This window comes from Nicotiana sylvestris, chromosome 11 (assembly GCF_000393655.2).
Source record: "Nicotiana sylvestris chromosome 11, ASM39365v2, whole genome shotgun sequence".
In the NCBI taxonomy this organism is placed as follows: domain Eukaryota; kingdom Viridiplantae; phylum Streptophyta; class Magnoliopsida; order Solanales; family Solanaceae; genus Nicotiana; species Nicotiana sylvestris.
This window is the reverse complement of record NC_091067.1, coordinates 122,159,803-122,172,748: the sequence shown is the minus strand read 5'-3', so window position 1 is coordinate 122,172,748 and position 12,946 is coordinate 122,159,803. Positions and strand designations below refer to the sequence as shown.

Here is a 12,946-nt window from a genome sequence, read left to right as displayed (position 1 = left end):
TATATGTAATAATGTTCCTTCCTAATGTACCTAAAACATGTTAATTGTTTTACAGAACAACCAGAAATTGAACACAATAATCTAAGAGCAAAGCTCAAGGGTGGATAAGAGAGCCTTAGCTGAAACAGTACATAATGGTAAACTTTTACCTAAGATTTATTACAAAAGCTAATAAAGTTCACAATTATTGCTTAAGCTGCTAATCACAGGTTCGCTCGTGGAAGTTACCATCTTACTCACAAATACATGACGCTAAACTTACATCATACAGTTTCTCACTCAACTAGTCAAAAGTTTCCTCAAGATGGTTTCACAAAAACTAGCATTGTAAATTAACAAATGTCCAGCATTAGGAACCTCATGATATTGAATCCACGGAAGCTTCTCTGCCAGATAACGGTTGAGTTCACGTGGGATAATTCTGTCATCGTGGCCTTGCCAAAGATGGACAGAACCTTCGTTATTTGGAAAAGGATTTGTGATCTCTGTTGGAGCAAAGTCCCAGTTTCCAAATGCTATTATCATGTCCCGATACAAACATTCAAACTCGCCCTGCTGTCGAACCTTTTCCTGGAAAAATATAGTTCCAGAATTATGACAACCTTAACAGTAAGCAAATAGCTAGTACAGCATTACATGTCTTCCTCACTTATTTCATCAACAACATCATCCGTTAAGAATAGACTAGAGAAAAATTAGCATTATGACGGTTTCTGCCAATGGAAGAGCATAACTATCAAAATGTTAATCTTTTCATAAATACCTAGAGAAGAGAACACGCAACCAAAGACCACATCTTGATATGATCTCATCGAAATGTTTATTTGGCTAGGTATTTAAAAACTTCGCTGATATTTTCATATCACCGTGATGTTACTTGAAAGGAAGGAACACAACAGCTTCCCGAATAGGAAACATCATGATGTTTCTTCGTTTACTTTTGGCATAAGTATTGGGATCCCTATATCTGTAGACAACGTCTTTTGTAGAAAGGACTAAGTTTATATAGCTCTTTGCATTGTATACTTCTTTTATAACGGGGAAATTCTCTTTCTTTAATTAATATAATCTTCTCTCTCATCGAAAACGAAAGTGAGAATCATTTACCTGACCAGGACTAGGGGCACCTGATAACTTTTTCACTATTTCTAGATCTGGAGGACTAAATATGGCCATATTCCCTTCGGTAATACTTAAAGCACGGAACCACTTTTGGTTCATCCACCAATGAACCAGCCATGGGGCATAATGTACAACCCGAAATGTTCGCTGATCTTGAGGAAGCATCTTTCCCAAGGCTTCTTTTGATAGTTTTGCAGGATAACAGGACCACCAGTAATTTACAAATGGAACAACAAGGGCAACTCCAGCCAGCCTGCGTGGACATTCAATTTGTCGAATAAAAGGACTGAAAATGGAAATTCTCCGAGTTTCTAATTTTAAAAATTAGGAAAATCAAAGGAACGTAAAAAGATGAAAATGATACCTATGTGGTATGTACTTTAGGCAACTCCACAGAGGATAGGCTCCCATGGACAAGCCAAGCACATAGAACTTGGGTCCTAGTTGCAACTTATCAGCTAGCTCCTCAATGTCAAATGCTTCACTCTTTACTGAGCGCTTTGGATGTGGATCACTCTCTCCATAACCAGCACGATCATATTGTAGGAGATATATTTGGAGCTCTTGTATGAGGTCCTGGGTACTTAAAAACAGAATCAGCAAAATGAAACACAAAGTTCAAGTACCAAAGGTTTATTAAAGACGATCTCCAATTCTAAGGATAGAGAGAAAAACTATATTGATGTTTCAAATCCAAATCCCATCAGAAGTTTATAAGTTTCTCCATCTTCTCAACATGAGGTATAAGAAATAATAGACGAACTCTTCTTCTCATATGTAATAGCTACTAAAATGAAAACGCTAAATATTCAGTTTTATAAACTTTCATCTGCTAAATTTCATATATACCTGAGAAATAGGTAACTTCAAGTCTTTAGAACTATCAAAGCCATGAACAATAATGATCTTGTACTTTGCCTTCTCCTTGTCAATGCCCTCCTCTTTGTAGGCTAAATATCGCCCATCGCTGAGTTGGACCCTTGGCGAAGTCACCGGAGGGCCACCCGGTGAGCCACAAACTTTTGGAGGAGGAGGCTTAAGTAAGGCCAAATAAGCCCATCCCAACACTCCAACTGTTGTTGCTACTGCTATTTGTGCAATCATAACTGAAATGAGAAGGACTGAATAAGTGAATAGAGGAACAGGATGCAAAAACTAATGTAGACAAAAAATAGTAGCAATACTAATGAGGAGACTCAAATACAGATGACATTGGAATAGTGATAACACATGACAGGTAATGGCCACAGCTTTCCCATTACCATACTTAGCATCTAAGTTGCTCCGACATGGCAGTTTAGGTGCCGTACCCCTGTCGACACAACACTAGCATGAGTGTGGGAATGGGATCCTACCGGATCTGGTCAAACAATTTCGGGTACTTTCACCACGACGGACGGAAAATTCGAAACGAGATACAATTTGGTTCCTGAAATCAGAATCCTAATAATTAGGGTAAAGTTGAAGAAAATAACATACATTATCTAAGAAATCAATTATTTACTTATCTACAACTTGAGAATAAAAAAGAAATCCACACTTTACAATCTATAGTTAAGTATTTCACATAATTTCTCATAATTCAGAGACATGTTTTATATTTTTGTTTTTTTGAATTATTTTTAGCCGGATTCCCGCACCCGTATCCGTACTAGGATCCGTATCCCCGAATCTTATACATCTCGAAGGATCCGACCTATAGATCCGTACCCATGTCGGACACCCGTACCCGTGTCCGAGCAACTTAGCTTAGCATAACCACAGCCAATAATCTATCCTGTTTTATAAAACATATCAAACAATTTTTTGACAGTAGAATTCAAAGCTCTAATCAGAACTTTGTAAGGCACTTGCCATTAAAAGGTACACAACAAGAACAGACATGAGAAAAGTGTATAGGTAGCTAAAGCAGAAATGCAGCTTGGCCGCGATAAGGCATCAAAACTTCAACACAAAAAAGCCATGTTGCAATTTTTGTGACAGGTCTTCGTGTTCACTGTCATGCTCGAAAAACTTCACAAAGACACTTCAAATACTCCCATCTTACAAGATCCTATGACACTAACAAATAATAATTTATCACCTAATGAAATCTGGAATGCAATCTTGGTACCATCTTCTCATGTCAAAAACCGCTCCTTACTCTATGTTCTAGAAGTACAACAGAAAAGGCACACATCAAAACATCCCAGGTTTTGGTGTGACATAAAAACTGAGTTTCAAATTTCAGTAAGCTACACGATGGCTTTCCTTCTTCTTAAGAAGTACTGAATGATCCAAAGTCAGTAAGATATTTCGGAGGAGTTATATTACATGAATTCACAGTAATTAGCAGGTAGACATCCAAAAAAAAAAGGTAAGTATACATTCGTTGTACCTGAGTTGTGGAAAAGATCCTTCATTGAGAAAGGTAGCCTTCTAAGAACAAAGATGAATCACAAAAAATTAGCACGGAATTGAGAATTCTCATTCTCCTGTACCTATTTTTGTGTTTTATTGCAGATTAGATAACAAAGAAAGGGTATTCCTGTTGTTCACCAAATGACCGGAGAAAGTAGGTGTTAAGGTACTCGTCCAGTTGTCTACAATTTTACATGTTATTGCTAATAACCTCATTGCCACTTGGGCAACATAGATCAAGTCAGGAGAAGAACTTTATGCATTTTATTCTACAATCCTTTCTAAAACTACTACCACTGGTTTCAAACAATTAACTGCAACCCATGCCATGCTATACATTTTGTTACATAAATGGAATTTCCTACTGGAGTTTGGAGCTTTATATTTCTAACAATTGTTCAGTATGCGGACGCATTTGGAATTGCTTGTAATCCAAAGCTCTTTAGCTTTTCCAGCTTGCCCTGCATTTCGTATTTTAGAGCAACCTGGTGTGACACACACTAAAGGGATCTTTCTTCAATATATGTCTGAGTTGTGATTATTATCATTCATTTATTGGAATCTGCTTGGTTGTGTTTAACAGTTTTATGCATCAGCTCCTCCCTACACAACTATGTTATAGTACATCTTAACCTTTGCAAGTCAACTCTAGTCAGCAGAATTTCCACCTCCCCTCTTTTGCTAGTGGTTGCTACAGTTCCAAATAGGAACTCCTAGAGCTTTATGTTCAATCTTAGGTTTCTTCATAAGGAAGTCTGAGGTTACTTTTCCTCAAGATTTTTACTTTTTAACTCCTAGCTGTAAACTGTGCTCGAGTCACTGCCTGACATATATTCAATGGAAATTGCGCCTTAACTCTAACCATCTGGAACCGAATCTCTAAATGCACAATTAAAGGACTCAATGCGGATGGAATGGATCTTAAATCTAATCCCAAGCTGCAAGGATTGAATCTGTTGTACATAGAGATAAAATTAACCCAATAATCAATAATCCGAGGACTTATGAATTAATAGTCATTGATCATTAGTTCTGCATCTAAGCAGAATTCTGTTCATTTCTCCAAAGCAGCACACTGAAAGCAAACATCAGATTAGTAGCAACTACAGTAAAAAAATTCAGCTGAAAAGGTATAACATAACACTTAAGATTGAAATCAGCAGACCAATCCCAAATTTCAATGATTCAAGAAAACAACAAAAAAAAGGCAAAAATTGTTGAAAAAAAGATCAAAATTTGAAAGGAAAGAAAGGGAACCCACTTGAAGAAAGACGAAATGGGGTGTTATTCTTGGATTTTCTGGTGTGAGCTCTAGCAGATGCAGCAGTTACTCTTTTACCACTTTGATTTACAGCCATTATTAGAACAAAGTATATGTATAAATGAGAGAATGAACAGTGGGTAATTCTGTGGAAGGAATTATGCTGCCAATCTACTTCAAAAGAGCAGTAAGATAAAACGTGCTGTCTGACTTGAAGAGGAGGAAGAGCCCACAAGGATTAGTAACGATACTATGTCAGCATCTAATCTAGCACATATGAGAATGTAAAGTTAGGACGACATTGTTGTCTTGTCTTAGATTTGATTTGATTTGATGTTGTCTTGTCCCAACGTACAATGAATTTTTCACCCAAATACCGAACCTTACAAAGCCTACCTAATTCTCTGTCTCTCGTAGATTATTGTCCCTTATTTTTTTTAGGGTATATCTATTTTGGTTCCTCAAGTATAATTCGGAATATATTTAATCCCTTAAGTATGCTAAAGTGGAGCACCTATAGTCTCACTGATAGAATATGTTCAAAAACTAACAATGTTAATCAACTCTGATTCATGAAGCAAATCTTCTACTCTGAAGCAAAACATTGGATAACGCAAATTATCACTTTAATTCCTTATTTTTAGATAGTGTCTTCTAAAATTTTGACCTTGAAAATATCCCTGTATGTGCCAGTTTTCAATGAGGATATGACACTGTATAGCCGCTGTAAAAATAATATCGAAATAAATATATAAAATTTGTATATTATTTTGTATATATATACATTTCATATTTTAATATACAACAATTATACAAATTTTATATACTTTTTTCGCCTATTAGATATAAATAGTTTTTGGCGCATGCTAAAAGTGATAATACAATTTGGTTATTTGTTTTCTTCAATAGTATGCCTAGAAGTGATCTTGGCAGCTCTATTTTTTTTTCAAATTTTAACTTTTCTTTTTGAAAAAATCAACTTTTGACACATTTCTTATCCCTCGTACCAAACAAGCTCTTAAGAGAAAGGCTTTTGACACATTTCAGGATATTTTAATAATTATAAAGTATGTTAAATTGCTTATGGAGTCTAATAAGAGGCGGAGCTAAAGGTATACTAAAAAAAATAGGATAAAAATATTTTTTTGGCTATATGTGAAATGTTGAAAAAGTTTTAGGATAATGGTAACTTGGTATTAAAAAAATTGCCTTGGGTTATAAGTTTTATTGTACTTTTCTGAATCCCTTGTTTGAATTTGCTCCGCCATTGAGTCTAGTGATCTTTTAGACTAATGTGTTTAGGAGTAAATATCATCAAAATCAAAACTATCATATTGGCTACTTAAGCAAAATGCTTCTCATTTTTTTTTTAAAGTCTTATGAAAGCTAAATTTGTTTAAATTAAGGGGGTAAAGTAGAATTTAGGTCATGAAGGATTAATAAATTGTTGGCCAATTGGTGGTGTAATAAGGGGCCAGTAATCAACAAAATTAATGCTGATATTTATCGAGTTAACATTTCTATTAAAGTATTTGGTGTTGTTAGATGGAAAATGAAATATTTCATTTATAGCTCATTTTCTTGATTCATCTGAAATAAAAATTAATTTGTCTCGTTTTATAGTTAATAATGTTCTTTTGCAGATAACATCACTTGCATTGGAACATCTAATGGAAATTTAGCACCAAATTAGCATAGAGATTGCTTGTGATTATGAAATAACCCCAATGAGGACAGGAGATTGACTAATATATAAAACAATTATATTCCTGAAAAGATAAACTACTTTATATGGCTAGTAAGACATAATCAACTTATTTTAAATGAGCTTAGATGCACAATTAAGAAAGATTATTGAGTCACTCAAATGTGAATTAATGTCATTGTCATATGGAGGATTCTTCACATATTATCATGGCATGTCCAAAGTTCAAAGAGATGCTATATGTCATATGGAAAATGTAGTTTCTTCTCCTATTCGGTTTTAGCTATATGGCTTATGAAATATTATAAGAAATTTGGTTAGTTAAATTTTTAATATACTTAAGGATAAAATGAGAAGTTTAAAATATAAAAATATTCAAATATAAACGGTTAATGTTTTTTCTAAACAGGCTTAAAAAGAATGTGTCATATAAAATGAAAAAAATAAAGTACTAGCATAGCTCTTTCCACCTTTTTTGTCAAAAGGAAAAAAAAAAAGAAGAAGCTACCTTACTACTTATCTAATTTTTAATCTAATAACTAAGACTTCTTCGTATATTTATGCTCAAAACATTATTCTTTTTTTTTTTCTTGTTATAGCGGAGATGGTCAAACTTAATCTTATAACTCATTATTGGCAACTGGAATTCGGGATGGAGAAGAAAGGGGAGAAATAAAATGAGGAAAAGGAATAAAGGAAAAATCTACTCTAAAGGTATCTATAAGTGAAAAGTTTTCTCCACTAGTGTTCGGTTGAATTTCTTTTTGACAAATCAAAAAGTATCTCAAAAAAAAAAAACTTTTTGGGAACCAAAGGCAAGTCTAAAACAAAATTTTCCAAGAAGACTTTTAATTCTTGCAAATATCGAAAAAACAAATCGCATTGAATATTTTTCAGAATTTTTAAAATAGCCACCAAAATAATAAAAGGAGGAAGAAAGAAAAAAAAATTCAAATATGGCCACGTCGGAGAAATTCAATATTATGTTTCTTTCCCAGTTATATAGATAGGAAATTACCCTCAATGACTTTGAAAGTGTATGATTTTGAACTTTTGAACCCACTTGTTCCATGGGTAAATTTTCAAGGTAAAAAATTAAGAGTTTTCCTCGTGCGGCAAAATAAGTAAAGTTTTACCCATGAAGCAAGCAGGTCAAAAATTCAAGACTATCCACAGCCAAAGTCATTGAAATTTTTACATGCCTAATCCTTTATTTAATATTATTTTCATTAATAATATTATTCTTTATTTATTCCATAAATGACAATTTCTTTTACCATTCTAGCATATTTCTTAGATTAAGGAGTTAGTTTTATTCTAATAATATTGATATCATTTCTCTATCATGAAGAACTGTTCAATTTAAGTTATTTTGTTGTTAGGCTAAAATGTTTTTAGCCCAATCCATTAATCTATAAGCAGGTTGAGCGGGTTTGAATTCAAATTGTCACCTCTAGGCGGCGAAATGTACATATAAGGAAAGGAAAAATAAGGGAAAGATTTTATAAAGTACTAGAGATAGATTGAAATTGAACGTTGCAAACTTTGCATTGCGTGCTTAACTGTCTCCCAGTTGAAATATGAGAACTCAGAAAATGTTTGGTTTATATTAAGGAAAACAAAGATAAACAAGAGTATGTTGAATTATTAGATATACTCAAAAAATTAAATGATTTGGGAAAAATAAAATAGGTGGACCCGCAGACAAGACTAGCAGCAGAGGAAAAAAATAGGTTATTACTTATAATTACGGCGAGACAGAAATAAAAAATAAATTGGTCCCAAACATCCGTTATAATTACAGTCAAACCTCTCTATAAAAACCTCATTTGTTCCGAATATTTTTGTATATTATAGCGAAGTGTTGTTATAGAGAAACTATATTATATCATAACATAAAAATTGGTTATGAAAAAGTTTGATTTTTATAGTGAAGTGTTGTTATATAGGGATACATTTATAAAAAGGTTTGACTCTAGTAGATTAGTTTAGGTTTTACCCATTTGAAATATATTTTATTAAGAATGAGTGACACCTTGTAAGACAATAATCTTAACCTCAAGATTTTTTTGTAAAATTTTTTTTATTAAAAAAATTACACAGACCTAAAATAGTTAAAAGAACCGAAAACATCAGATTGCTTCTGACTTTCCCTTATATAACTTTTTTTTACTCTCCTGAAATTTTACAACTATTAACCAGAACCAGAATATCAATTCTAGAAAACCAATCATTTTTCATGGGAAATTAAATAATCTTCAAAAACCCAAATACAATTGAAATTCTTATATTAGTAAAAAATATTTAAAAGCAAATGAAAAAATTGTAGGAGGCTATTATGTGCACTAACAAGAGAGTATTAATCTTCGCAAAGACAGAAACTGAAAAAGAAAACTTTTTAATTATCCTTTGAGCAAAACATGAGCTTTTATGAATTTCTTCTTTTGCTGTGTATTTCGGGGGGTTTGGGGGGGGGGGTGAATTCAGCATATTCTTTTTCTTTTACTTTATTTTCTTCTTTTTATTCTTCCGCTCGTTGTTTTAGATATAGAAGATAAAGTTTTACCTAAATATAAAAGGGTTGGTCTGGAAAAAAAAATTTGTAAATTTTGAGGAACAAATATGAGCCAGTCTATTCATGATAAGGGTATATATATTTGGTACCATAGTCAAACGAATGACAAATTTATTCTATTTCTCATAGTTTACAGATAAATCTGAGTTAATCCATTAATGATAAATATAATGTTTGTGACCAAATTCATGATAACGACAAATTTACTCTATTTCCATAGTTGAAGGACATTTTTGACCTCTGCTCTTATTTTATATATGTAGTGTTGAAAATGTTAAAAGTCCCACATCGGTGGGTGACATATTTGGTTGGGATTTTCCCTATAAAAGGAGGCTTAATGTTTAGGATTTATATACACCTCTCATTTGCCTTCTTATCTTCTTAAGGCATTTGTATTTTCTCTCTTTAGTATTATTTCACTTGTATTTTTGGAGTGGAATAAAATATTGGTTGTGCCCGAGGAAGTAGGCAAAATTGGCCGAACCTCATAAATTCTGGTGTTCCTTTTATTATTGCTTTATTGTCTTATTTATTATTTGGTGGCTATCATAATTTTTGGTATAGTAGTTGTGACTCCTATATACATTTGATTTCCGCAACAATTGGTATCAGAGCCAAGGTACTGTCTAAGTATGCTATGTGGTTGCAGCATAGTTTGATCTTCCACATCAGAAAAGATTTATCTTGGTAACTGAGTCAAGGTTCTGTTTGAGTATGCTCTGTGGTTGCAGCTTAGTCTAATCTTCCACACCAGAAAGGAAATAATCTTGATTTGTGTCGTCAGCTATTAAATAATATTTATGTCAAAGATGGGAGACAATAAACAAGAAGAATCTACGTCAAGTGTCAACAATGTGTCATCATTGGCATCTTCGCTTATGACAAGAATTGTGTCAAATGCGAAATTTGCGGTAGAAATTTTGACGGGTCAGGATATTTTGGGATGTGGCAAGGCGAGATTCTAGATATCCTTTTTCAACAAGGGCTAGATCTTGCCATTGATGAAAAAAGACCAGATGTTATTGGAGAAGAAGATTGGATAATTATCAATCGTGTTGCTTGCGGTACCATTCAATCCTACCTTGCTAGAGAGCAGAAATATCCATACACAAAGGAAACTTCTGCAAGTAAATTATGGAAAGCACTGGAGGATAAATTTTCGAAGAAAAACAGTCAAAATAAATTGTACATAAAGAAGAGACTGTTTCGCTTCACCTATGTTCCTGGTACCACGATGAATGAACATATCACCAGTTTCAATAAGTTGGTCACAGATTTGCAAAATATGGATGCAACTTTTGATGATGGTGACTTGACCTTGATGTTGTTGGGGTCACTTCCTGATGAGTACGAGCACCTTTAAACTACTCTACTCCATGGGAATGACGAAATTTCTCTTAGAGAAGTTTGTTCGGCTTTGTAGACGAAATTTCTCTTAGAGAAGTTTGTTCGGCTTTATACAGCTATGAACAAAGAAAGGGAGAAAAATAGAAGGGCGAAGAAGGAGAAGCACTGGTTGTGAGGGGCCGTTGTCAAAATCAAACGAGGACAAAGAAAGAAAGATCCAAGTCAAGATCTAGACCCAGCAAAGATGAATGTACCTTTTGTCGAGAAAAGGGACACTGGAAGAAAGACTGTCCGAAGTTGAAGAATAAGGCCAAACATAACAATGGAAAGGCCATTATGGATTCAAATGTAGCTGATGGTGATGATTCAAACTTCTCATTGGTTACAACAGAGCCATCAACATCATCAGACATATGGTTGATGGACTCGGCTTGTAGCTATCATATGTATCCCAACAGGGACTGGTTCGTGGATTTTTAAGAAGGAGAATATGGAGTCGTCCACATACCGGATAACAGCCCTCTTACCTCATATGACATTGGTTCAATACGATTAAGGAACCATGATGGAATGATCAGAACATTAACAGATGTTCGATATGTACCGGGTTTGAAGAAAAATCTCATCTTTGTGGCTGCCCTAGAATTAAAAGGGTTCAAAATCATTGTAGAAATAATAGTATGCTCCGGTGCACTAGTGGTAATGAAGGCCAATCGGAAGAACAATAACATTTACCGTTATCGCGGTAGTACAGTTATTGGGACAGCGACAGTAACATCCAGTGACGACAAAGAGGCAGAAGCAACCAAGCTATGGCACATGCGCTTGGGACATGCTGGAGGAAAATCCTTGAAAACTCTATCAGATCAAGGATTGTTAAAAGGAGTAAAGGCTTGCAACTTGGAGTTTTGTGAGCATTGTGTCAAAGGGAAACAGACAAGGGTTAAATTTGGTACAGCGATCCATAATACTAAAGGCATTTTGGATTATGTACACTCTGATGTTTGGGGTCCTTCCAAAACACCTTCATTGGGTGGGAAGCACTATTTTGTAACCTTTGTTGATGATTTTTCCCGAAGAGTATGGGTGTATACAATGAAGAGCAAAGATGAAGTGTTGGGAATTTTTCTCAAATGGAAGACGATGGTGGAGAATCAGACAGGCAGGAGAATCAAGTGTATTCGCACAGACAATGGAGGTGAATACAAAAATGATCATTTCAATAAGGTCTGTGAAAATGATGGCATCGTCCGACACTTCACTGTTAGACATACACCACAACAGAATGGAGTGGCAGAACGTATGAACCGGACCTTGCTGGAGAAGGTACGGTGTATGTTGTCCAATGCTGGCTTGGGCAAAGAATTTTGGGCTGAGGCAATTACATATGCATGCCACCTCATTAATCGTCTACCATCTGCTGCTATTGATGGCAAAACACCATTTGAAAAATGGTACGGAAAACCTGCTGTAGATTATAACTCTTTGCACGTGTTTGGCTCAACTGCATATTATCATGTGACAGAGTCAAAATTGGATCCAAGGGCAAAGAAGGCTATTTTTATGGGAATTACTTCTGGAGTCAAAGGATATCGCTTATGGTGTCCTATGACAAAGAAAGTAATATTCAGCAGGGATGTTACCTTTGATGAATCTGCTATGGTAAATAAGGTAACAGAAGATACCAAACAAAATGAGGGTGCTTCTAAGCAGGTGGAGTTTGAGGGAAAATTTATTTTTCCTACACAAGAAGCAGAGGAGGAAACAAATGAAGATTATCCTCTGGAAGAAGAGCCAGTAGAGAGGGACATTCCAACTCAGGAACCTCAACAACAACTTGAATCAATTGTAACCTGTAGGCCAAAAAGGACAATAACAAAACCTGTTCGTCTTATAGAGACGGTTGTTTCATGTTTGTGCCGCCTCAATTGTAGCTGATGATGTTCCTACCACTTACAAAGACGCAATTCAAAGTTCAGAAGAAGATAAGTGGAAGATTGCCACGAATGATGAAATACAATCCCTTCATCAGAATCATACATGGAGATTGGCCAATCTCCCGAAGGGAAAGAAAGCAATTGGGTGCAAATGGGTGTCACACCTCTTTTTACCCCTCCAAAAGATAATGTGGGTTATGGATTGTGGGTTAAAGAGTTTTTCCAATTAAAGTGACAATTTTGAAATAGGGATTATTTTATTTACAGAGTCGCCAATTGTAATTGATTTTTACTGGTGTTCCAAGTCACCTTTTATTTGAATCCCTATTCAAAGGAAGGTTTGACTCTATTATTATTGGTCTGCAAAAATAAAGTCCGGGTAAGGAATTCTGTTGACCGGGGAGAAGGTGTAAGGCATTCCCTGAGTCCCGTGGTTCTAGCACGGTCGCTTTATTGACTACATTTGGCTTGAATTAAACTTGGATAAACGGTGATTTATTTGATTTTTATGCTTTTCTTATGTCCGCTTTTACTTATTTGATAAAAAAATAATAATAATAAAATGTCATAATCACACTACGCTAACGAATGTGTAATCT

At 34.7% G+C, this 12,946-nt stretch overlaps 1 protein-coding gene across 5 annotated transcripts; it reads right to left on the bottom strand.

The window, feature by feature from the left end:
- Window positions 1-82: 82 nt before the first annotated feature.
- Window positions 83-5,057, bottom strand: LOC104246111 (uncharacterized). 5 transcript variants are annotated; one of them, XM_009801858.2, is made up of 6 exons: window positions 4,784-4,925; window positions 2,478-2,551; window positions 1,972-2,228; window positions 1,487-1,698; window positions 1,108-1,375; window positions 83-570 (listed from the first exon to the last, which is right to left on the bottom strand). In XM_009801858.2, exons 3-6 carry the CDS (start codon window positions 2,224-2,226, stop codon window positions 280-282), a joined length of 1,026 nt encoding a protein of 341 aa, XP_009800160.1. In that variant the 5' UTR covers window positions 2,227-2,228; window positions 2,478-2,551; window positions 4,784-4,925; the 3' UTR covers window positions 83-279. The 5 variants fall into 5 exon arrangements, with proteins under 5 accessions (XP_009800160.1, XP_009800159.1, XP_009800161.1 ...); XM_009801857.2 differs by having other exon boundaries at window positions 2,385-2,551; window positions 4,784-4,874; XM_009801859.2 differs by having other exon boundaries at window positions 2,433-2,551; window positions 4,784-4,874.
- Between the last annotated feature and the right edge of the window lie 7,889 nt (window positions 5,058-12,946).